This window comes from Crocuta crocuta, unplaced genomic scaffold, assembly GCF_008692635.1.
Source record: "Crocuta crocuta isolate KB4526 unplaced genomic scaffold, BGI_CrCroc_1.0 scaffold525, whole genome shotgun sequence".
Classification (NCBI taxonomy): domain Eukaryota; kingdom Metazoa; phylum Chordata; class Mammalia; order Carnivora; family Hyaenidae; genus Crocuta; species Crocuta crocuta.
This window is the reverse complement of record NW_027527986.1, coordinates 278823-306585: the sequence shown is the minus strand read 5'-3', so window position 1 is coordinate 306585 and position 27763 is coordinate 278823. Positions and strand designations below refer to the sequence as shown.

The 27763-nt window shown below is 36.0% G+C and overlaps 1 protein-coding gene across 1 annotated transcript in view; it reads left to right on the top strand.

Annotated features, from left to right (window-relative positions):
* The window catches only part of MLIP (muscular LMNA interacting protein), a 249078-nt gene that overhangs the window by 133812 nt on the left and 87503 nt on the right, over positions 1-27763 (top strand). Inside the window, exons 4-5 of the mRNA XM_077752881.1 lie at positions 823-2388; positions 14088-14159. Of these exons, the coding sequence (XP_077609007.1) occupies positions 823-2388; positions 14088-14159 (1638 nt within the window). The remainder of the gene's footprint in view (positions 1-822; positions 2389-14087; positions 14160-27763) is intronic.

Sequence of the window (27763 nt, the reverse complement as noted above, 5' to 3'; positions counted from 1 at the left end):
TGTTAGGGGATTGGTGGGTGGTGTTGTTTAAGGCAGATTACATTTTTAAAGTACTCTGGCTTCTTTTGATACAAAAGCATACTTGTCTTTTTCCAGCATAACCCAAATCATTTATTAAATGTTCATTCTAGCAAATAATTAGGGAATACATTTTTTGCTCTAAAACTCACTCTCTATTTCAAACTGTGCTTTCACTCTCTGAATTTATCATTGTTGATGTCGATCAGGTTGATGTTGGGTGCTGCATCTTTTGAGTTCTGGTCATTCTTTTAACTTGTACAATATGTAGGAGTACCTGAAGTTTTTAGAATTTTAAACATTTTAAGTATGTTAAACATTTTAGGCATTGTAATCATTATTATATTATTATAGTCATTGTATTATAATATTATTGTATTATATACTATTATGTTTCTACAATGGAAGAAAATCTATGTCATTTCTCAAAGTGAAGTTTGAAACTTATATTCAAGGTGGTTTAAATCTTTCAAGTCAGACAATTCCAAGTTAACTATTTTAGATTTTGTCAGTGAATTATTTTCCAAGTGGAAGCATTCATATACAATTTTATATTGGTGGTCTTACAAGGAATAAATGAGGCATCATATATAACACTTCACAGTTTATTTATATTTTATTTCAAATTTAAAACAATGCCTCATTAGCAAAAAGAATTTCTTCCATTTTTATGGATGTTTAATAGGCGTGTTTTGTGTAAACTAATAGAGAGACTATTTGCATTAAACACACAAGTGACAAGAATATTTTGATAGTTTCACGAGTAATCTCCTATTACAATCTGTCTATTTCTCTTTCCTCTAGTTAACTTCTCCCACTACCTCTGAGCAGCTTGCCCGTAAACCACCTGCTTTCTCCTTTGTTTCTCCAACTAATCAGAAAACGCCACCTGACCCAGTTAACCTCGACGGAGCCTCTGTGCTAGAGGAATTCCACAGTAGGAGGTTGGATGTCAGTGGGGCCTTGGTGGAAGAAACAGCTACGTATTTTCAAACTTCTGCTCACTCTTCACCCTTTTTTGCATCGAAGGGCACTTCCTCGACGTTACAGTTTCCCCATTCCACTCAGTTATCAGGTTCTAATTTATCCAGTCCAAGTGCAGCAGATCAGAAACCTGGACTGGCATCTGAAGTTCTGAAGAAGACAACAACTTTCACCTCGCATGTCCTTAGCCCCAGAGAAAGCCCAAGAACCACTTCTCCTTCACCATCCTCCAGTGCTTCTCTGAAGTCAAATTCGGCCTCATACATACCAGTCCGTATTGTCACACATTCACTCTCTCCAAGTCCAAAACCATTTACCACCTCTTTGCATGGCTCTTCTTCCACTCTCTGTAGCCAAATGTCATCTAGTGGAAATCTCTCAAAGTCAGGGGTGAAATCCCCAGTGCCCTCCCGGCTTTCCCTTCTTACTGCCATCCTCAAGTCAAATCCTCCTCACCAAAGACCCTTTTCCCCTGCGTCCTGTCCCACTTTCTCTCTTAACTCTCTGGCTTCTTCCACACTCACTCTGGATCAAAAAGTGAAACAAACCCCACCCACACCTAAGAAATCTCTCTCTAGTTGTTCCCTGAGAGCAGGGTCTCCAGAGCAGAGGGAGCACCAGGTTTCCGAACTCAGCCAGCCATCCTTCCACTTACCTTTGTTGGCCAAATCTACTCCCCTTTCTCAGGCACACTCCCTTTCTTCCACAAAACATGACAGTAGCAGCCTTGTTTCTTTGAACGTAGAGAAAGCATCACCCACTTCATTGAAAAGCAACCCAACACCCTCCCTGCCACAGACTGATACACCCACTTCTGCAGGTCTTCCTCCTGTTACACCAAGTGTTCCTTCTCTTTCTTTGAAAGGCAAACATGACGTTGACCTCAGGGGTCCAGAAAAGCCCGGGAATATTCACACACATCCTCCATTAGCCTCCTCTACATTATCTTCTCTTTCTCCTCCCACTAACCAAAAAGCCATGCTCTCCTCTCCAGAGAAATGTTTCCATCCTTCCCCAGCTCTTTCTAACCTGATAAACAGATCCAAGAGAGCAGCCCCACAGCTAGGTGGCCAGGGGCAGAATCTTTCAATTCCTCCTTCAACCCCTGTCTCCAGTGCTAGCTCTGCCTCTCTTCCCAAATTGGGTTCCTCCCCTGTCCCTCGTGCTCATCTGCCCACCCAGGCGCTCCAGCTCAGTCCAACACTGTACCCAAATTGTGGCAGTGGTACCTTGCCTTCAAGACTTGGGAAATCTGAAAGCTCAGTATCCAGCCACATGTCATCCATTTCGACCCGATCACCTCCCATCTCTCTAACAAGAACCAAGGAGCTGATTTCACCTTGTGCATTGTCCACGTCAACAGGCCCTGAAAATAAGAAACCCAAGGTATTCTTTTGCATGGTGCATGGTGCATGCTTATTTTTAAATATGGGGGAATTGTTTCTCCAGAGGAAAAATAATTACAAAATTCATTCTGCTTGTACAAGGAGTTCTAGAAAGTATAAGTAGAGCTAAGATTTGGTATATTTTAATGTGTAAGTGAATTATGATCTATCTAAAATGTGCATGTTTTGATAAAACTCTTTGATTTTGCAAATCCTCTTTCTATTATGGTAACTTCTTATATCTATGACTCCAAGGTATTTTTTTTTCAGGCATAATGAGTTATATCATTGATCATAAAGATGGGATATGAAGCAGTTGGTTCAGATTTAAGCTATGATAAATTTCTGGTTATTTAATTTAATGGGCCTTATTGTCCATCAAAATATCCTGTGCTGATTGAAAAGTAGATAGGATCTATATAAAAATCTTGCCCTTTTACCAGGTTGATTTCTTTTTTGCTCTGCATACCACCTCAAATCCATACCAGTATAGATTTAGGTATATACATATAGAGCAAAAAGGAATCGAAATTTCCTTTTTATGTATTATATTTGAGATATTTTGAACTCTTAATACTTACTAATTATGACATACTGAAAAGGTAGGTAGGCTGGGCATAAGAAAATAGAGCTGAGAGAAGAGAAATACTGACTTCTCAATGTTCTAAAGCAGACTATTGAGCAAGAATGAGATACTGGCATACATTCATTTATTTACTATTTTTATTCTTTTTATTATTAAAGTATAACTGACATACAATGTTATATTTGCTTCAGCTATACAACAAATTGATTCAAAAGTTTTATGCATTGTGCAGTGCTCACCGGATAAGTGTAGTTACCATACAGTGCTATTAAAATATTATTGACCATATTTTCTATGCTGTACTTTCATTTCTGTGGCTTATATAATTTATAACTGGAAGTTTGTACTTCCCCTATGACAACCATAAGTTTGTTCTCTGTATTTAAGAATCTGGCTTTTTGTTTGTCTTTTCTTTTGCTTTTTTTTATGTTCCACATATAAGGGAAACAATGTAGTACCATGCACTGTTTGTGGGAATATAAATTGGCATAGTCAGCATGAAAAACAGCATGGGAGTTCCTCAAAAAAGTAAGAATAGCAATACCATATGATCCAATAATTCCACTACTGAATATTTATCCAATCAATATAAAAATGCTAATTTGAAAAGATATATGCACCTCTATGCTTACTACAGAATTATTTATAATAGCCGAGATATGGAAGCAAGCTAAGTGTCCATTGACAGATGAATGTACAAAGAAGATACAACACACACACACACACACACACACACACAGAGAGAGAGAGAGAGAAATATTATGTAGCCATAAAAAAGGATGAGATCTTGCCATTTGCGACAGCATGAATGGACCTATAAGGTATTATGCTAAGTGAAATAAGTCAGGCTGAAAAAGAGAAATACCAAAAGATTTCACTCGTATGTAGAATCTAAAAAGCAAAAGAAATGAATAAATAAAGAAAAAAGCAGAATCAGACTTGTAAATACGGAGAACAAGCTGATGGTTGCCAAAGGGAAGTGGGGAGCAGGCTGGGCAAAATGGGTGAGATACAAGCTTCCAGTTATGGAATGAATAAAGCATGAGAATAAAAGGAACAGTATAGGGAATATAGTCAACTGTATAGTGACAGGGTTTTTTGGTGACAGATGGTAGCTACACTTGTGGTAGGTGTAGCATAACAGATAGAGATGCTGAGACATCATATTGTACACCTGAAACTAATGTGACATTGAGTGTCAACTATATTCAAATGAAAAAACTTAAGAAAAAACCCGTATACTCTGAAGACTGGCATTTGTTTTAATATGAGGAGGGAAACATTTGAAGACATGACTCATGGAGTTCATTTTTCTGTGTAGAAGGGCAACTCCGCTCTAGAGTCTGCCAGCTTCCCAACTCTTCTCTAGTACTGACGAGGTGGATCTTATAGAACCAGAATTTGGCAGTTGTATGAATCAAATGAAATTCTGAAAGTGCCTGTTTGGGGAAGCGACTGCAGTTTTTAGTTCGGTGCATTGAAGTAACACAGTTTGAGAGCTTACAAATTCCATGGAGATTGTGTTCAACTCTGTCACTGTTTGAATGATGAACTTAAGATGGGAAAGATAAAACAACCCACATGATCTTGTTAATGATGTTGCAGTATAATTCAACTTGACAAGCATGCGGAAAATACCTGCTGTATGCCCACCACCATACTAGCTTTTTTAGGGATGTGTGTTTGTGTGTATGTATGTCTTAAGGAAAGTAAGAGATAATTCTTTGTCCTTAAATCAATTTTATTCAGCAGAAGAAAATATACAGATACATGATGTGGAGAAGCTGTTTATAGGTATTAATTCCATACTAAAACTAGAAAACAAGTATAAGGAAATATTAATATAGTAAAATACAGATTATATACAATTGCTCACTGGATTTAATGTAATAAAAGTATTATTATGGGGTATGATTGGTGAGGGAACTTAAAACAAATGTCAGGCCTGTTGGAAATGTTTAGGATTTAGTTTAATGAGGAGGGAAGGAGCTGGCACTTCAGAAATAGTAAATAACTGACCAAATGTACGGAAGATGAACCCAGTGGAGCATATGGGAAGACATAAGAAGATTGGTCTTATCATTAAATAGTGATAATAATAATAGTTATTATTTTAAGAGATAGCACATGCTCTCTGTCTATAAAATTTCTATGTATAAAATATACAAAATATTTTAATACAAAAAATTTAAAAAGATGATGTCAGTTAACTTTTGTGACCATATGAGGTTGGTAATATTATTTTTTCCATAATACATGCCAAAACACTAAGCAGTAACTCATATTAATAATCATTATAGCCTGATTTGAAGGAAATCATCATAATGGAATCATCAGAATTATCAATTTCTATGTTTGGGTCATTTAAAAAAATGTATTTTTAGGCACGCCTGGTGGCTAAGTTGGTTAAGTGTCTGACTTCAGCTCAGGTCATGATCTCGTGGTTCACAAGGTCAGCCCCCACTTTGGGCTCTGTGCTGACAGCTCAGAGTTGGGAGCCTGCTTTGGATTCTGTGTCTCCCCTTCTCTCTGCCCCTCCCCTACTAGTACTCTGTCTCTGTCTCTTTCTCAAAAGTAAATAAAGAATTTTTTAAAAACATTAAAAAATGTATTTTTAGAAATTATTACGTCCTTGTATTTTATATTTGCAAAGCTAATGGGATGGAGAAAATTTAACATTTTCTATAGTTCTGAGTTTAAAAACTTATTTATTTGAGGTAAAACGACCTGGTGATTATCTAAAAATACATATGTGTAATTATGGAATTCATGTGTGCTATATTAAACACAACCTGGTGATGGAAACAGTACTGTCTCCTGAATTTATTCACAATTATTTCTTAAACCATACTGCCAATATGTTTAAATTATTCATTACCTTTGTGAAAAGTGATTTTCCTCTAGAGACTTCTTCAGAGTGTTTCTCTTTGTGGTTTATTCTGCTTAGTTCACGTTTTCTCCTGTTTTCGGAGTTGGAGAGGGTGAACCTGGAGGGCTTTTGATCCACTCAGGTTCTTTTTTGTCCTAAAATCAACTTTGTTACAGATCTGTTCTCCCACAGCTCACTTACTGTTCCCAATATTAAAGGATTTTCAGCATTTGATTTATTTTTAGTTTTAATTTCTAAGTTAAAAACATCACGCCTATAGAAGTGCATGATAAATTTGCTGAACATGAAAATACGAAGAATCATGATAATTTATTTATTTTTACCTGTTTTATTGAACAAAATGTTTTTGATAATGGGCAAAATTTATGATAAATTCTGCAAAAATAGTAGCTCCCTGAGACATGCTGTTCTTAGTTATATTTGTTTCTTCCTCGCTTCTTGCTATTATCTCTCCAGGTAAAAATTAGCCTACATTTTTTTTTTAAATTGCAAACTATTATTTGCAGGATTTGTAACTTGAGTATAGAAATTCATTAAAATGGACGCTCGAATAGATAAATCTTATCCCAGTTTCCTTTGATGTTTGACTAGTTTTGTTCGAATTGCTAAGATTATTTTATAGATTGTTAAGAGGAAATAGACAAAAGCTTTGGGATATCAAAGAACTCGTAGGGTCCTGTGGATTGTTTCTTGTCTTCCTCTTTCCACTGTGGTGCTAATCCAAGCACAGGCTCTCTTTGAAGTCAAAGAGCTTCAGATTTAGATCAGCTTCACCCAGTGCCAGATCCCAAAAGGAAGGGGGTCCTGGAATACAAATGGCCATCAAATTAAAACATGAATGCTTGAAGGGTATTAGTTCAAAGTGTGGGCTCTACTGTCCTTTGATATTGAAATAGAATGGAACAGCTAGAGTATACTGAACTAATTTCAGATATAAAGCATGTTTGATACTTCTTTTTTATAGATGGAATCTTAAGGTTCTGAATCCGTTTGCATTCGTATAGTATAACCGATGTACTTTAATTTCTGATAGAGTTTTAAAATATTATTTCACATTATAATCATGGCCTTAGACAAGGTGAGCACCTCTCTGGATGTTGTTCAGTCGACTTTTTGATTAACATCTATATTGTTTGAAACATTTCTGTCCCTTGGGAAAGGGACTATCATAAAATTAATTCCCAGAGTTGTATTTGGGTTCCCAATATATTTGGCCTTCCTTTGTAACCTAGTTTAAAGTTTTCTCCTGGTGAATTAGCATGGTGTTCCCTATGGGGATTTGAGGCCATTACCTGAAAACTCTAAACATCTTGTCACTTACTGAAGATGGTTTGAAGCTCTTTTCTAACTATGAGAGCTCCAGTGATGTGCCTGCCCTGGCCTCACAGCTATTTGGACACAATACTTAGGGATCAATTGGGAGCTTTTAAATATTTCATGAATTTTTATAGTAGGTGTATTATTTATAAACCTCATTCCTTGAAGGCATCAAAACATTTCCAATTACATCACACTGAAAACTTGGTAACAACAGTCTCTATGTGACTTTCTCCATTTCTGCTGATCCACATGTAATCTGGGAAATGAGTAATATGGGCTGTACCCCCATGAGGTAAAATGGTTGATCTGGTTGAAGCAATAGATGTGCACTGAGTGCTTATTATGTTCAAGACACATTTCAAAGTCTGGAGATATGATATTGCAACAAACAAAGTTGCAAAAATATTTGCTCACAGAAAGTTCTTGGGTGGAAGAGAAACAGTCAGCAATTACCACTACCACCTTCCTGAATGCCATAAGTAAAATTTCTTGTGTGTTAGGAATCATATATAGTATGGAGAAAAGTATAGCAGAGTAAGGGATAGTGTCACAAATTTACACCGGTGGTCATGATAGGTTACTTTGGGAAGGTGACCTTGAAGGGGGTGATGCTCCTTAAGAGAGTATAGTCAGGAAAAATACCTGATGCTGAGAGTGCTTGGCAGGTACTAAGATGGGGAGCCAGTGAGATGAGAGTAGACTTAGTGCAAGGAAATTGAGATTGTCAGAGAGACATGTAACTGTGAGCTGGGTCCTGTAAAATCTTGTGGGCCACTTCTTAGTCATTGATTTTTAATTTGAGTGAAAGCCATCAGAGGGTTTTGACTAGATATTGACACAATCTTGTCTATCTGGCTACCATGTTAAGAATAGGCTGTAAGAGGGTGAAAGCTGAAGTCAGGAGAATTTAGGGGTCTGCTGTTACAATCCAGGCAAGTGATAGTGATGGCTTTGGTGAGGTTCTAGCAGTGAAGGTGGAGATAATATATCTATATATGTTTTGTAGGTAGGGTAACAAACCTTCACAATCATAGGTGAAATGATATAACAGCTGAAACTAGGTATATGTATCTTCTTGTTTGCTTTCTCTTTTTGTCATCCTCCACCTCTTCACCTCCTCTGCAGAATTCTTGGTGCCTTTGTGGAGATTCTAGATTTTCTATGATTCTCCCATCCCTGCTGTGTGTCACTTACATTTCTGTACTAACCAATTCTGGGTCCCATTCCCTCTGTTTCTCTCCAACTAGCCTTTCTTCATTGTGCTTAGCAGTGATTTGCACTCAGGTGTCAAAAACCTTCTTTCTTACCCCTTGAGGAGTTGTTGCATTTTAATTCAAGGAGGGGCTTGTGCAGTTTAACTTAAACAAGAGATTCAAAAAAATAGAGATGGGATGCCTAAGTGGATTAGTTGGTTAAGTGTCCCACTTAGGCCTAGGTCATGATCTTGCTGGTCCAGAGTTTGAGCCCTACGTCAGGCTCTGTGTTGACAGCTCAAAGCTGGGAACCTATTTTAGATTCTGTATCTTCCTCTCTCTCTGCCCCTCCCCCACTCATGCTCTCTCAAAAATAAACATTAAAATTAATTAAAAATATAAATAAATAAAATAGGGATTCGAGGTCATGGGTTCAAATCCTAAAAGCTTGCCTCATGGCAACTTAATATATTAGAAATGCCTCAGGGCATACTTTGAAGTTGGAAGAGGATCTCTAATCAGCCAGGCTTGTCTGAGACTTGAACAGTAGATGAGGAACTAAAATTTTGTTTTTTCATGTCCTCTGAATCTTACTGTAATTTTCAATAAAATACTTAAGTTTAGGTCATCAAATGTTTGCTGAATATCTGCTCTTTGACAAGTTGGTATAAGATATTGGAAATCATATAAAATATCTTCTGTAAAAGACCTATCATGCTAATGGAGATGGCAAAATATTGTAATACGATTAGCATATTATATGTTTAGAGTACTAGAAACACAGACAGATAAATCAGCCATGGAGGGCGGTACTGGGAGAAGAGTTGTTCAAGGAAATTTCTCCCTCTCCCTGCCCTGCCACCCCTTTGACACTGCTTCTGTTCTCGGGGTCATTATAGAGATTATGCTTTGTTAGTAATCCAGATGTAAGGGAGGTATCTGGGCAATTGGATCAGGACTTGAATTAAGCTTTTGTCTCCGGAGGACTCTGACTCAGGCAGTGCATGCGTGATTACTGATAAGCAAGAAGTGCCGTCTCAGGGCGCCTGGGTGCCTGAGTTTGGTTTGTGAGTTCAAGCCCCGTGTCTGGCTTTGTGCTGAGGGCTCAGAGTCTGGAGCCTGCCTCAGATTCTGTGTCTCCCCCTCTCTCTGCCCCTCCCCCACCCATGTCTCTCTCTCTCTCTCTCTCTCTCTCTCTCTGTCTCTCAAAAATAAATAAACATTAAAAAGTTAAAAAAAAAAAAAAACATTAGAAGGATGCTCTTATCTCTACTTGTGAATGCTTCAGGAAGGAGAAGTTGGCCATGGTGGTAAGGAGGCTCTTTGCCCGAATTCTCTCTTGTTCGTGTAATCTGAAGTTCTGCCCTTCACCTATACTTAAAGTGTAACCATGCATTCAAACTTCTAATTCTCAAGGCAACTAACATAGTTTGCTTTGAAATCTCATGGGTCCTTATTACTGGAGCCTGTGGTGGAATTTTAGGCATCAGCAATAACAGATGTGATAATGGTGAGAAATATTTTCTGAAGGGGAAAGGTGTGTTTTTGCTGTTCTCACTTGCATACCTGGGATTTATGTTGTAATTATCTATGATAAATAGGATTTATAAATAGGATTATCTCTGAAAAAACTTCTATAGTAAGACCCCATTTCCTTTTCTAAACCTGAACTTTACCTTGCACCTGTCATGTCATGGATATTTAAGAAATATTTACTGAATGTTGACCAAAAAACATAGATCACAAATTGGAGAGATATAATAGGTATCATCGAATTTTTTCTGGATTCAGGGTCAGGCTGGTCAGTTCTACTTCTATGATTAGCTGATGGTGATTCCAGTCTGTATTACTACAACCTACTCTTCAAGTTATATTTACCTTGACTAGAGCAATTTGTAACTTTAAACCAAGGAAACGGAACCAATGAATTTAACACCTGGAAGACTTGGAATGCTAAAGAAAAAATAAATTCCAAATTAGAATATTGTTAAGGCAAACCTGAAGAAATATGGTGAATCCAAAAAATATCTAGTGGCAACAAGAATGATTTTCAGACTGAAATGGAAAGACTACATATGGCTTAGCCACACGTAAAGCCCCGCAGATGGGAACTAGAAGGAAATACCTCTATGCTCTAAGTTCGTATCTCCAGGTTTAGATAAAATGTATCTCAGACCAAATTTCTACTTCTATTGTAAATGATGGGAAATAAGAGATTTTCCAAAAAAAAGGAGTAAGCCATATGTTCTATTTTTTGACACAAAAGAGGAAGGTAAATTCTGAAAATGATTGCATATATTCTTAGTTTGTGATTGTTTACATAAGCAGTTATAACTGAAAGGCAGATATTTTTTTCAATCAACAAATGTTTATTCAATTGCCTTCCAAATTCTAGCTTTTGTGATTTTTTGTGCTGTATCATGAATAAAGAGAGATATGTGAGGTATAATGACATCTGTGAACTCACATTTGTTCTGAATGCCCAATCAAAGCTTCCTTCATGTCACTTTCTGTGCCACTATACTATTTTAATTTTCTGAATATTATTTATCGATGTTTCTTTTGCTTTCTTATTTCTTGGCGTATAGTTTGTCTCTTAGGGTGTAATCTTAGTGTTAAGCTCTAGAGAGTAAAGGCTTTGGATGTTTTGTTCACTGCTAAATCTGTTGTACGTAGAGCAATATGAGTTGCAAAGTAGGTACTCAATAGTGTTTTGTTGAATAAATCCATTAGTTGAACTACCATATCCAAACAGATTTACAGGATAGATTGGTGTCCACCAGGTAGGTAGAACCTAGGAGGCAAGAGCTCCCTCTCCTTGGTATATGACTTGAGTGAATAAAACTGACGTGCCTAACAAAATGGTTCAGGAAATAATTATAAAAATTCTTATTTTCATAGTTTACAATAACAAACCAAAACTAATGAGATGAAACTGGATAGAGATAATGCCTGAAGTACTTTTGGGATCTAGAGAAGGAAAACATAACTACAGGTTGGAGTTGAATTTCAACAAATGTTTTTTTTAAAAAAAGGCTTAGGGATTTTAGGTGGTAGCGTACTCAGTGTGATCCAACAATATGAAATGACTCCAACTTCACTCTCCTGTATGTTCTTCACTTACTACAAAAGCAAGGAGACAATTCCAATTATTTTTTTTAAGTAAATAGTATTATTTTTTTTAATTCNCATCCCTGTCATGTTCCTGATCTCAGGGGGAAAGCTCTCAGTTTTTCCCCGTTGAGGATGATGTTAGCTGAAGGCTTCTCATAGATGGCTTTGATGATGTTTAAGTAGGTTCCTTCTATCCCAACTTTCTCTAGAGTCTTTATTAAGAAGGGATGCTGTATTTGAGACAATTCCAATTATTATCATCTTCATTGTATATTAATTGAGTTTGTTGTCAATTGATGTCATGGAGGTGGTGATTATAGTCTATTTTGTGTTAAAAATACATCTCATTAAGCACACCCCTTTTCAAAATTTAAAAGAATATTGGCAGAAGAAAGTGATGAGGATAGTAAAATCTTCAACTGAGATCAGTGAGGATGGGTTGGAGGAAACAGCAATCCAACTATCATGCAGAAAGGAGCTCTTCACATCTGTCATCATTCCAAGGTGGGGAGAGAGGACCAATGGGGAAGGGTAGTAGGCAGTACATTTTGGCTCAGTATAAGGTAGAATTTTGTACCAATTTGTACCAAATGAGGCCTAAACATGTTGTCTTGGGAGGTAGGGAAGTGTTCGTGTGGTGGCTGAACATAAGATTGATCAGAGAGATTCATGTCTTAGATGAGGACGTTAAACCAGATGGCCCTCAAGATCCCATCTTATTCTAAGATTTGGTGGCATTTTGTGTGTGATAACAATATATCTCTCTGTAGAGGTTTGTCCACCTATATACTTTAGGGCATTTGGGAATAGGAGAACAAACACTGTAAACGATTGTATGCCCTGCCATGAGAGGCAAGGGCATAGAGTAGATAACTGCACAATTGTTGACTGGTGTGCCTGAATCCAAATCCTAGCTATGACTTACTTACTACTTAGTGACCTCAGATAAGTTACTTAACATCTATGTACTTTAGTTTCCATATATAAACTGGATATAAATTAGAAGCTACCTAATAGGTTGGTTGTGATAATTAAAAAAGATAATGCACATAAAGCTTTTTTTTTAGAATGTTACTTGGGTCATAGTGATTATTAGCTATTATTATTACAACTATTTTTATAATTAAGTACTTATAAGACCATCAGGGGGTATTAATGATATAATGTTATGTATTACTTTTCTACTGATGTATTCTTTGAGAGGAGATATTATCTTCTAGAGGATGCATGGATATTGCATCCAAAAAGACATGGCTTCCAAACCTTTTCTTTTCTTTATGGATTGTGTATCTTAGGCAAGTCACTTAGCCACACTATGCCTCCTACCCCTAATGGTTCTGTAGTTATAGAGCTTCTGTAAAAGTAAATATAAAGTTAATTTGCCTACTAATAAGTGCCAGCTGTTATTCTACACAAAGGGATGACATTTCATTTTCAGTTCTTACCCAAAATATGTCATATGTGGACTATAGCAGTGCAGGGTCAGGATAGAGACTGGGACTTGTAGGAACCTGAGACTTTCTCTTACAACTCTGCCATTTTGATTTTTCTTCACTTCACCTTCTTTCTAAGGAAATGAATGTGCCAGCCTCTTACCTTCCTCACACTATTTAATGGAAGATTGCTTCAATTATCTCTCTAAAACTCACAGGTTTTATTTTATTTGACTATCATGTCTTCTGTAGATCCTGTAGTCTGCTCTCCAGGGGCTAAGACAGCTTGGAGCTGCATGCCAATTTCTAGCTGGCTCTGGGCCCTTGGAGAAGCTGCCTGAGACAGGGGCTTTTGAAGTGATAGGAGCCTTGAACTTAGTTAAGCAGCTTGGGACCCAGAGCAGTATCAAACCTGGGCTTTTGATTATGTATAATATCCTGATGTGTACAACTTGCTCATGCTCTACCCTTTCTCTCAAATACTTCCCAAAGCTGTATTACTCTGAGTTTTATTCAAAACTCAGGATGTTTTAGCATTTGATTCATTAATATCACTGTATTAGGAAGGGCAGCAGATGATGAAGCTTAAAAAAGTGAATTTAAGATCAGAAGTTTGGCCTTCTAGCTTTTTCATTATGGAGTTAAGTCACTGATACTACTTCTATTGAAAGTATGCTATTTATTAAACATTGCTGCTAAATTTTATGTGTTCTGACCGTTGTTTTTATGAATGATGCAAGAGAATGTATCAAGAGTTCAATTAAGTTTATTGGCAGAATGTTTGTTAATTATGGCACTGTAAAAAAGAACCAGTTTCCTTTGAGAATCAAGGAAAAAAACTCACATTTATAGACTATGACGGGCACACTGCTCATGAGATATTTATATGTAATCTTGCAAAAATGGATGTTTTTAAGTTCCCAACTGTATAGCATATAATTGCCTATAATCCCTAGGCTGATATTTTACTGTGATGTTTCTTTTTTTCTCATTCTAATAAAATATTAACATGGTAAGCTAATTTGTTTTCTGTCAGAAACAAGTTGTAATAACTGTTTTCTTCATTTGATAACATGTCATTTAACTTGGTAGCACTAGTCTAAAATTATGTTCTATTCTTCCCCCTTTTCATCTCCACTCTTGCTTTCTGGTTACTCATTCTAGCAATACAAGACCAAGTCAAGCTACAAGGCTTTTGCAGCAATCCCTACAAACACATTGCTTTTGGATCAGAAGGTCAGTGTTGGCTCAAAAGCAGAGGGAATTTTATGTTTCTAGTGTCATTTTTGTTATATGTTCTAAAAATGTCTGTTTTGAAGTTCTGCTTCCACTAAAATGTTGCTTTTAGTGTAGGGTGACATGATGAAAGCATCTTGGTGAATAGAATTTGAGACATCATTGCTTTATCACCAGCCGCTAAATATGAGCCTAGGATTTATCATCAGAGTCTAAATATGAGACTAGAATTACCCAGTTCACTGTACAGTAGGCCTGGGAAACTTGATTCAGATTTTGATAGATCCATGTCCTTTGGAATTTTAAGTGGTTGTTGTATTCAAGAGCTTCCACCTCTTTTCACATTGATCAAAAGAGTGGAGGTAAAATGGGCTTACATGTGGGCAACTGGCCAGTTTGGTTGAAACTTGGTGACTAGTAGTGGCTTCCATAGTGTGGAAACTTGTTAGCCGAGTATCCAACTTAGCCCTTTAGATCCCAGCATGGGCCAGACCTCTGTCCATTCTCAGCCAGCCATTGACCCTCCCTCCATGAATGGGAACGAGGACTGAGATCACTTCTGGTGACCCAGCTGCTTTCACATGCCTTTAGGGCATTTTTGCTTCACTAGTAAAAGTTATTAATTATAAAATTACAGAATCCTGCTTCAGTAGGTAAATTAAATTAAAGACTCTTGTTTAATAAGCACATTACATATGCTCAAATGAAAGGCAAATGGAGGATTATATCAGAATTGAAGTGAAATCAATTACCAAGCCTATGAAATTATGCATTCCATTTTATTTTTGTGATATTTAGGCAATTTACCTCTCAGTGCATTAAGCTTATTTTTTTTCTGTGTAATTATAGTATTTCAAATACTCTTATTATCATTTGTCAGAATGTTAATGTTTGCCAACCAGGTGGTATTTTGACCACTGATTTATGAATTTGCTTTCTTGTTATTTCAGTATGATCTGGGAAATAAAAGCTTTGCATGATCTCTTGTCTAAAATGGAGTAGTTGTTAGGGGAGATGCTCAGTAGCGTATAGGTGGGCATTGGTGGGCAGCGCCTCTTCTGTCACATATCCCTGATAACTAATTCCCAATTATCCACATGTAGCCCAGAGTCTGTGCTCTGTATGGCTGAATGCTTTCAACTTGGGGGTTCAAGAGTTGCTGGGCTGCAGAGAGATCTGCAACATTTTCTCCAGCTTCTCCTCTGTATCTCTACCTTTCGTAGCTCATGAAAAGATGAGATGGGTCTAAAACATTGAAATCAGGAGGCTCAGAAGGATGCAGGAAGTGACACTTTTACCAGTTGTTCCTTATCCTATTGTCTGGGGTTGTCATGTTGAGTCACAGTGGCAATGTTTTCTCACTGCAGACCCTCTGCCCATTTTAGATGGACAGTATCTGAAATCTGGTCACAGTGTCTGTCTTCACAGAAATGGGAGAAACTCTCCTCCTAGCAGCCAGCCAGGCAAAGAGAGCAGACACCTGTGGTGTCCCTCCATCATACATGTCTCACCAACCCTACCACGGTCTCTCACACCTGTGTGCTACCACTCTATTCATTTTCTATTTAGAGAAATAACACTTAATTATTCTTAGAATACTTTTGTAAGATAAGGCTGGATATCATTACCTGTTCCAGAATTTCTGTCTACTTGCTCTTTTCTTCCAAGTAAATGGCTTTTAGAGGTTATAACCTATTAGTTGGTCATTAAAAATAAAAAAATTAGTTTAATTTCCAATTTCATCACAATCCAATTTCATAAATGTGTACTGTGGCATCACTGTGTATTGAACCTAATGCACTTTTGTATAAGACAGGTTTTGTGTTTTAAATTTTGAATAAAACCTACTCTTTAGGAAGCTTATTTTTTTATTTGTAGCACAACAAATTATAACTATCATGACGTCTAATTTAAAATAGCATTTTTCTAGGGAGAATTGACTCTTGTAGAAACACTACTGTGGGTAATTGTCTTTTGGCTAAGATAAGTTGGTTTTGAACCATGCATATTTGAACTGTTTAGAGGTCACAAGATTTGACATATGTCTGTTTTTTCCTTAGAGACTTTGTATAGTTGCATTGATTGATTGATTGATTGATTGATTAAGTACTGGCTTTTCCATGATGTGTGTTCCTCAATGAGGAACTTTAATTTGTAAGAATTTTGAATAACGAAAAGTCTTATCTCAATATTTTATCAGCATTTATTTCCATTTCCACTAATATTTCTTGAATTATATTATGGTGCTTCTTTCATGGCTATAGTTAAAAAAAATCTGGTAATGTAGGTAGGTTTTTTTTTTTACCCATCTGTTTATATAATAGAACTCATTCTATGCCATTAAAATCAAAGGGACTTATTTCTGAATTGAGTAGGAAAATTAAGACTATACTTATCAGAAACTTGTCTATCTATTTTGGGAAGAGTTAACACTTTGGAATATTTTCTGAGATCCCTTTAATATCACACAGAGCACCACAATTAAAAGTAAGGGTGCTGCTATAGTCCCATTATAATATACTGTTAGGGTTTATGCTGTGGAATGCCTTATAGTTAGAACTAATGTATTTAATTCAGAAAGTTTAACAATTATTTGCTCCCCTAACCAGATTAAACTCATGGTTAATATTTTATGCCACATTTTGTTTCATACTATATGGTATAATTAATGAGGAATCAGAATCGCTTTAAAAAATAATACTATTCTTTTTAAAAGCAGGGTTTTCTCCAAATTGAAATAGAGGCATCCCTTTCAATCAGATATTAAACTATCATGGAATCACTGGATTGGTTTCAGTTTTAATCACCCCTAGATGAAACCCATAATTTTCAAAAGAGTATATTTTGTTGGCAGGGGACCTGAGGTTTCTGGTACCTTCTGTTTTGTAATTTATTGTCTGCATCCAAACTTAAATTTATAGCTTATTCTGTATTCTATTCTTTTTCTCCCCATGAACATTTAGGGAGAAAGCATTTTTAGCCTAACTAAGGCTTTATAGAAAGATATAAATGTAAGGCATATTTTAATGTGTTAGCTTCAGAATCTTTGGCTACATCTCCTGCCAATAGTCATCTTCTCCAAGATGGAGATGAGGATGAAATACAAGTGATTAGAAAGCAGGAAGAAAGAAATCAGATCACCTTGAATTTGTGACTGTCCACAAATCTTATTACAATGTATTCAACATTATTAGAGAGGGAAACAATTTTGATATGGACATTACTATTTAGTCTTGCTGTGTGTACTATTGTTCTGTTCCCAGAATGCCAAAGGTCTTTCTCTTACTGACTAATTTTTCTTCTTATCATTTGAGCCTGGTAACAGTAGGTAAAAAGTTACAATTAAACTGATGGATTCATGTTAGTATTCTACATAAATGGCTTTTTATTTTTATTGGGAAAGTATGTTAAGAAAAGGAAAGGTGAAGAAAGGAATATTTCCATGAAGTAAAATAGTATGCATCTTTATTGTTTTATAACTGATTAATATTTTTCCAGGAAAGCATATTTTTTAGAGCAATTAAATTTCTCTCTTCCCTTCCTTACAAATATTCCTCAGGATAAAGTAAAGGCTAGAGGTAGGTACAATTTTCCAACAAATGGCATTACTGTCTGCCAATTTCAAGACACATTTATTCATAAGCTATATGAGTTTGAAAGAATGATAGAGTAGCTCAATTTTATAAATAGCACGTATAAATTGTAGGGTTAATTATTTAAATAAAAGTTAAAGTATAAAAATAATATGAGTTTCCTGGTAGAAGGAAGTTAAGGAACAGCCACTTTGAAGACAATTGTAAAAACTGTGCTATAAAAATGGAAAGGTAGGGTGGCTCAGTCGGTTGAGCATAGGGCTTCGGCTCAGGTCATGATCTCACCGGTCGTGGGTTCAAGCCCTGAGTCGGGATATCTGTTGGCACCTCAGAGCCTGGAGCCTGCTTCAGATTCTGTGTCTCCCTCTCTCTCTGACCCTCCCTTGCTTATGCTGTTTCTCTCTCTCTCAAAAATAAATAAAACATTTAAAAATTTTTTAAAAATGGAAAGGTAAAGATTTTAGATGTCTTGTCAGTTTTCAAATCACTTTATTCTAAATTGCCAGCTTAAAATTATAAAACATGAGTTGGTAAACTTTAATCTGATTAAGCATATGTCTTTGGGTGAGAATATTTTAAGGTCTCTGAAAATTTAACGAAATCTGGTTGCTAGCTTAGCATATGGCCTGTACTAGAGAGACATCTCTTACTTGATTAGTACAGAAAGTATGTTCCCAATTTATCTGGCGGTGGAAAAGTGCCCAGGACCCAAAACTATTCCAGTTGGTTCTCCTCAGGCAGTTGTATACCATGCACATATCTCTTTTAAAGCATTTAGAAAGCTGTATTTAATTATGCATGTTGCTGGGTTTTCTTCCCCCCACTATGAACTATTTGAGAAAATATAGTAGTTTTTTGTTAAATGTTCATTGAATGAATTCATTTGGTTTGCAACTGGGTAGGTCTCTAAAATTTCCAGTTTTATTTCATAGGGTTTTAAGGAAAATCTGTGCTCATAGGATTATAAAAATTAAGGAGCTTAGTGTATGGTAACTGAGACAATGATAATTCAGAATCTTTCTTTAGGGTAGAATAAACTTCATAAATTCTATTTCCATGGCAGAGCTATAAAGAACCTTCTATAAGGGAAGTGGGTTGATTTTGGATTTGATACTTTTTACAATTAGAAATACAGTCACAATACTTGCCGTATTGAGTAGTAAATCTGACACCGAGCTAAGTACTTTACTGTCCTCACAGCTCTGTGAAGATTTTGATGTTCAAGGATACCAAGTAAATTCCCCACAGCAGCAGAGCTAGTAAGTTGCTGAATTGGACTTTATATGATTATCTCCTAGCCTTCCCCTGTTCACTAGGCAGCAGTGACAGCGACCAGCTAAAGTGAAATATTGACCAAGAAACGATGATTTTGGATTTCTGTCTACCATACTTTTTTTTATTACTTGATAAAATATATTTAAATTCTCATCAAATTAGAACAACAGAAGTTTTTGTTTTTTTAATGAGGAACAATTAAAGAGACTTGGAAATCACTTAGCTCTGGGACTTGAGTAAGGGAGGTTTATAAAACCAGCACAATTCCTTGAGTTTCTGAAAGAGATGAGATGCGTTACAGTGAAGAAGATTTGGATTGGAAATAAGGCACACCTTTCTGATGTGCTTAATTAAATGAAGGCAAAGTATGAATTCTTCTGCCATTGAGCCTTGATGGATGGGCTTTAAATATGCTGTAATGGTTTGCACAAACTCCTTTCCTTCTGTCTGATAGGAACAGATGGTCAATCCTTTAAAGATTTGGGGATTATAAAAGCAAGTAGATTTCCTCAATTGTTGAACCTTTTACACCACTCATGAAAATAATGGAATGATAAATATCTCTATATCTTTAAAGAAGCTGTGCTCTTAAATATAAATAGAAAGCCCTTTCGGCTTACAGTGTACATTTCCCCTTCTTCTTCAGATCTACAACTATATAATCAAAGTGAGATTTATTTTGCTGAGACTATCACTAATCCTACAAACAGTTTTGTACTAATGACTGAAAATCAAACAAGGCTTTTGTAGTCTTCAAAGGATTTATTCTACCAAATACATAGCTGGTCAGATTAACAAAGTATAGGAATGCTTAGGTTTAGCATGAATCATTTTGGGGGTGGTTAATTTGATCATGACTAAAATAGAGTCACTGACCCATGAAATCTTTAAAAACCAATCTAATTCGATAGTTTAGGCATCACAGAAAGTTTACGAGCCCTGTTAGATTATTTTTACTGTGGAAGCAATTTACTTTCTAACTCCATTTCAAGTACAACTGACTCATTCTGTCTTCAGATTTTTAGAACTTAATCCTACCTCCAGAGAGGAGGTTAGACTGATTGAATATATCTGACTTAAGAGTGCTTACATTTCCATCAGAGATCTCTTTCAGGTGAGAAATACCCATAATAGTTTATTGGCATAAATTCCCATAAGAACTTTGATTTACAGTGCTGGTTAACAGTCTTTGGCTTTTAATTGTAATGTGCTGAGCTCAGAAACTATTTTCTACTAAAAATCTGATTTACTAGGTCTCATTTTAAAAACAGGGCCCCACAGTCAGCTATTCTGAGCAAAATATAATGACTTTTAATGACAATATTACTGATAACTTATATTAGTTAAGAATCTTTAAAAATAGGATTCAAAGCATGTGCCATTTATGTCTTACTTGGCGGTCATCCAATCTGGTAGAAAATATATGTTTTTAATAAAAATCTTTTATTGGAGAATATTCTGACACAACTTCATTCAAATTAGTAAACTTTTTAAAAAAGTCAATATACTCCTGCTGGCTAAGGTGTCAAAAACCAATCTATGGTTAGAGTTCTTTTTAATGGAGATTTAATATATTTTTCTTAAAATATATTTTTGTATTACAGGAACAAAAACCTACTCTTTATGGCTGCTAGAAGAAGTGAATCAAGATGATACATTTGACAAATAACTACTCATCAATTTTAAAAAATTAATTTTAGTAAATTTCTAAGCTATTTAAACCCATAATAACCTTTCCTCCAAATTTTAATGCAGTCTGAGTATAACCCTATTTCAAAGTTTCAGCATTATTTATCTAATACCAGTTATCTCCCTTGATTTTCCAAGGGCTCTGAGTAGATCATTTTTTTCATTTTTTGAGTAAATTTAAATATTTAAATAGCCTTTTGAAAGTTGTGTTTGCCTATAGTAAGTTCCCACAGAGTAACTAAGATATTAACCTTATTTGATTTGGGCTGGAAAAACTACCTGCTCATTACACTAACACAGATCATATGCTCAGATCTTTGATGGTAAACAAATTTAACTGAAATGCAGGGAAAAACTAATGTATTTGTTATTTAAAATATTCAAATAATTTAAACCAGTACTCTAGAGCATGTTACTGAGAATTAAAATCGTATTATTTGTATGATTCATTAATTCACTTCAGTCCATTTAGTGTTAGTTTGCCCTTTCAATTCATCCTAAAAATCTTTATTGATCACATATCATGGCTCCAACCTGGGGCTACAAAGATAAATACCACATTTTTCTGATTGTGGTGGAGACAAATGGTCCAGCTGGGTAGAGATACTGTTCAAAAGTAATTGTGATATAATGTAATATGCTTAAAGTATGTCCAAAGTGATATGGTACTCAAGGAGAAAATGACAGACTTTTCCTGGTATGAAGGCCAAAAATAGGTCAGAAAGGAATTTGATTAGGATCTTTAGGATGCATAGGAGTTTTCTAAGTGGACTCAGAGTGAAGGAAGGACAGTCTAGGCGGCATTAATAAAATGTAGTTAAAGGTGACCACAAGGTTAAAGAACTCTCGTGGTTCTTTGTGGTCGCAGAACAGCATGCAAGTGAAGAGTAGGTGGAAGGCATCTCTGGAAAGGGGAGGAAGGGCTAGGCCAGGCTTCTCTTCTAAGGAGTTTATTCTTAATCTTTGTCATTAATTTTGAACTTTTTTCTCCTCCATAATTATCATTACAATTAGAAGCCATGTGTGACACAAAGTCTAAAATTAAGGCCTCATCTTATGTGCTGGCTTGACATATAGTGAAAGAGGGGCCTCAGGTAGCCCAATTGCAAGTTCCCCTCCCTCCTCTCCACCCACAGACAAGGTCCCCTAACCTTCCTTATCAAACTGGCCAGGTGCAGTTCCTCCTGATTCAAACAAGCCAGTCACAGCCTTCTTCAAACCAGGGGACATGTATGTCACTCTCTTGATACTGCAGAGCCTGTTTTCCATTACCCCTGGTCCTGAGCAGGGACCATTACTTTGTTCCTGAGCAGAACTCTCATTTGGCTGAGTGTGGTGTGTAGTGTTCTCTTCCCCTGGGCTGTGACTATATGTGACTAATAAACTGTTGTTGATTCCATCTGCCCAGTGATACAGAGCAGGTATTTGGCTATCCCCATAACAGTAAGGTTAAGGCCCTTCCCCCATGCTCACCTACAGGGTAAATAGGCAATTGAAACACTGTCAGGGGAAAATTAAACTATCTGAACAGCAGCTAGGAGTTATCTTTACAAAATTTTCTGTCCCTGCCATTCATTACTCATGACTAGTCCATTTAGGGGACAAAGGAGGAAAGCAAAGAGAAATTTTTTTATGATAAGAAAGAGACATTCTCACATGTTTCTATTAGGTTATCATAGACAGTGTTTTATATTGTGTTATTTAATGCAGAATATTTGATTTTGTAAAAACAAAAAAAAAGGTCAAGACAATATTCTTCTTTGTGAGTTATTGAAATGAAGAGATGGTAAATTCTTATTTTCAGATGTAACTTTTCTAGATTCTTGGGCAATATATCCTAAGCTAAAATGACAACTAGCATCTGGACATGGTTTTGATGAAGATTAATAGTTCTGGGCCTTTATCTCCCTGACCCTGTTAGAAGAGGAAAAATGGATTTTGTTGAGCCTTAGATTCAATGGTTCTGCAGCTGATGTGACACTTTCTAGTCAGGATATGGGTATATCAGACTGATAATGAAGAAGTAAGGAATAGAAGGTAAATCTAAAGAGGACAGGACAGTCTATAATATTCAGTTGAATACAACAGTTGTGTGTGGTTCATCCCAAATACAAAGCTAAGCTCATAAGTAGGGGAAATCCTCAAGGGCCAAACAGTAAAAGCAAACTGAAATTCAGAATATTTGGTTATTCTGCAGATATCATGCTCACTAACTATAGGGATTGGGTTTTACTATGAACTTTGTGAAGGGAGAGAAAGGTTTGGAGCTGAGTGATATGAAGACTAGAAGTGCCTCCCTGTCATAAAGCCAGCATCTTTGAAGGGTTACATTCTAAATTCTAAGATGGATAAGAAAAAAATTGCAAAGGGAAATGGAAAAGCAAGTTATCTTATATCAATCTGGTCTCAGGGTAGGAAAAAGGAATCTTTAACTGCAAGCCTACCCTGAAGTGGATTTGAGATTTGAATTTATATAGTCTCTGCTGATAAGGACAATTTGCGCTGAAAAATTAAAATTAGTTTGTCTCCTGATGCTTCTAGAAATGAAAAAGTAGCTTGAATTGGACCAACCTTTGTAGATAATGACAAACTGTGGGCAAAATACACATACACAAAAATAATTGTTTAAAAGTACTGGACCAAGTGATCAAGAGCAGGTAGAAACTGCAGTAGAGTCAATGCTTGTAAAGACATAACGGAATTGAATGTTTTTTTAGATTTTATGAGTTTTGCACCTAAGGGAAGCTTCTTGTCTCATTACCATGGAACAACTAAAATTCAGCAACAAACCAGCAGGCTTACTGGATGAGGAATCAGAGAAGACACAGGAGGTTACACAGGAGCTAGAAAGTGAAGGGGGAGAATCCAGGAAAAGAATGAGTCACAGAAAAGCCCCATATGTTGCATATAAACTCTGCCCATACACCTGGATGACCATTGAGTTACACATGTGCCCATTAAGCCCTGCTAAATCGAGGTAAGGATAAAATAACTGAACAGAGATTCTAGCTGCTGCCCACCATCAGGGAAACAGAATTTGGAGCCAAATTAACCACCTGCTAAAGCTAAGCAACAGTGACCAAAAAACTCTTCAGGGGACCATAATAGAATTTGAATCTTTATAACATGTTATTCAAAATATCTAGGCTACAAACATTTCTAATTTCTAGACATACAAAGAAACAGTATAATGTAAACTCTACTCACAGAGAAAGTATAAATCACAAAGATTGACCCAAAGATTTCCAGGTGTTGCAGTTAGCTAGCAAGGATTTTAAAGCTGTCATTGTAACTATTCTTAAGTATATAGAGGAAAATATGCTAATAATGAATTAGATGCGACTTTACAAAAATAGAAACTATAAAATAGACTCAGATGGAAATTCTAGAATTGAAAAGTAAAATATTGATGGGGCACCTGGTTGGCTCAGTTGGTGAAGTGTCCAGCTCTTGGTTTTGGTTCAGGTCATGATCTCACAGTGTATGAGTTGAAGCCCCGTGTCAAGCTCTGCACTGGCAGTGTGGTGCTTGCTTGGGATTATCTCTCTTCCTCTCTGTTCCTCCCCTGCTTGTTCTCTCTCTCTCTCTCTTTCTCTCTCAAAATAAATAAATAAACATAAAAAAGAAAAAGAAAATATTTAAAATAGAAAATTCACTGGATTGATTTAAGATAAAATTGGAGAGGCAGATGTGTCAGTGAACTTGAAGATAAACTGCTAAAAATGATCTGATCTTAATTAAAAAGGAACACAGTTAAATAAATGAACAAAGTTCCAATGACCTGTAGGATGATATCAAAATGTAATTAGAGTTTCAGAGGGAGAGGAGAGAATGGAGCAGAAAAAATATTTGAATGACTAAGAATCAAAATTTCTCCAAATTTAGTAAAAGATGTAAATGGCAGCTCAGATATTCCCCAAAATGTTTAATTCAAAGAAAACCATGACTGAGCATATCACAATTCGACTTCTAAAAATTACATATAAAGAGAAGATCTTGGAAGCAGTCAGGGAAAGATAATGTATTACATATAGAGGAAGAGCAATACAGTGATGGCTAACTTCTCATCAGAAGCAGTGGAGGCCAGAAGACAATGGAATGACACCTTTAAATGCTGAGAGAGAAAAAGAAAGCTAAATTGTGTAGCCAGGGAAAATCCTTTCAAGAATGAAGACAAAATGAAGACATTTTCACCTAAAAGAAAACTAGGAAAAATTTTTAATAACAGATTTGTATGACAAAGTATACTGAAGGAAGTTTGTCAAGCTGAAGATAAATAATGGTGAATAGAAACTCAGAACTTCAGGAAGGAATACAGAGCATGGAAAATAATAAATATGTGTATAACTATAATTTAAAAAATTCCTTTGAAATACATATAACTGCTTAAAGCAAAAATCATAACATGATATGTTTGTATCACAATTAAATGTTTTTGAGGCAATTGGAACATAAAAACAAGGCTAGGGGGTGCAGACAGCTATACAATTGCTAGATTCTTGTAGTATGTGAATTGAATCTAGATTTTGTATTGCTTGATTTAGACCTTAGTGTGAATGGAGAGCTTCTCAAGATGAATTTGTGAAAACCAGTCTGTAATATTTGTATTAGTCTTAAGGTAAGCTGCACTCACTGCCACAGTGGACAAACCCTGATATTTCAGTGGCTCACCACAATCAGTGTTTATTTCCTTCCCATATCACAGTTTAGTAGCGTTCATTTTGGCTCTCTCACATAAGTCTCAGAAATTGAGTGATTCAGGGATGTAACCTGCTTCCGTCTTGCATCTTAGTTATCTGAAGATGAAAGAGAGAATGATGAAAAGGCATGTCTGCTTCTAGCTGCCTTGCGCCAGAGGTCATGTATGACTTCTACTCACCTTTATTTCACAAGAATTAGTCACAAGCTCATACCTGAATTCTTGAGACCAAGAAAATGTATGTGTGTCAGTAAAAGACCAAAGTATTTGATGAACACCTAGCATTACCTGTCACAATGTCCAGATTAGTGGAGGGGGAAATGAGTAAGAAAAACCCCACAAATGTAATCAATTAAAACACTCAAAAATTGAGTGAAAATAAAATAGAACAACTGAAACAAAAATAAAACTAATATTTTGGAAACAGTTACATATGTAAGTAATTATAATAAAAGAAATGTTAACCTCTTCAATTAAAAGAAAATGGAAATGAGACTGGATCAAAAAATGAATTCTAGACATCTGCTATTTATAAACCACTGAGTTTTAATGTTTGAATGCAGGGTGTTGAAAACAGAGGCAAAAACTGATAAACTAGTAAAATGCTAATTAAAGCATTTGGTTGTATCAGGCAAAATAGATATTAATGCATAAAGCATTACTGGAGAGATAGAGGGCCACTTCATCATGATAAATATTTAATTCATGAGGGAGGAATACTTCTAATTATGAATGTAGCTAATATGTAGCTAATATGTAGCTATGTTGAGCAAAAATTGTTGGTATCACAGGGAGAAAATAACAGACCCACTATCATTCCCTGAGATTTGATGATGACACTTACAGTTACTAATAGAATAGGTATGCAGAAAACCCAGTAAAACTAGAGGTAATTTGAACAAAACAATGAATAATTTCGATCAGATAGACATACATATGCACACACATACAGAATCCTGCAGACAACTTCTAGAAAATAGGTATTTTATTAAGCATAAATGAAATATTAGTTACAAAAACTATGTCTTGTGCCATAAATCCCAAACTTTATAAGAACTTACTATTAGGAAGAAGTTCACTGGCCATAATATGATAATTTAAAAATCAGAAAAAACCCTCATATTGTTAAACATTAGAAGGGAAAACTACTTTTAAATAATCTATGAATCTAAGAAGTCTCTTTTTTTATATTTGAGACAGCGTGGGCAGGGGAGGGTCAGAGAGAGAGACACACACAGAATCTGAAACAGGCTCCAGGCTCTGAGCTGGCAGTCAGCACAGAGCCCAATGCAGGGCTTGAACCCACGAACCGTGAGATCATGACCTGAGCCGCAGTTGGACGCTTAGCTGACTGTGCCACCCAGGCACCCCAATGAATCTAAGAAATCTTAACAGAAATATTTAAAGATGTATTGAGGATTGAAGGGCATTGATTACACTACATATTTTAACTTGTGAAATGCAACAAAAGGAATACAATGAGGAAAATCAAGATAAACCCCAAAACTACAGAAAGAAGGAAACAGTAAAGATATGAACAGATAGTACTGAACTGGGACATGAATATACCAAAGAAGATCAAAACTAAAACATAGTCTAAGAGAGTAGAAATTGATAATTCTCTGGAGAAACTGATTTAAAAAAAAATAGTAGGTAGATGCAAATAAATATGACAAATGATAAAGGTGTGGAACCAAGATGGTGACCTAGGAGGCTTCTGAACTTCCCTCCTCCCACAGACACACCAAATATACAGCCATACATGGAGCACTTTCCTCTGAGAGAAGTCCAGAAATTCTGTGAGTGACTTCTACACACTGGGTGAATGAGAATATCAAAACAGGTAAAAAAAAAAAAAAAATTAAAAGCAGCCTGAAACGCACTCTTACAAACTCTAATCCTGGCATAGCTCCATGCAATTGGGAGGGAACCCTCACCTCCCAGCTTCTCCCTGTGGCACAAAGAGTTTAGACCACATATCTAGCACCCCTATTTTTAAGACTCTTACCTAAAGGAGTGAGTGACTTACTAGATTAGGAAAGAGTTTCTAAAAGGAAACACCAATCACAAAGGAAAATGATGAAAACTTTGACCATACTGCAACGAAAACTTACATGTGTTGTCAAAAGACATCATGGCAGTCATGAAAAGGGGAGCCAAGACTTGAAGAAGACATTTAACGATATCAAGTTGACAAATATTTTGTATGCATATTATATCACATTTTCCAACAAATGCATAATAATCAGACCACTCAATAGAGCAATGCACAAATATATAAAAGAAAACATGAATAGCCAGTAAATATTTACTGGCTTCTATTATTTTTTAATAGTTTACTTCTCATT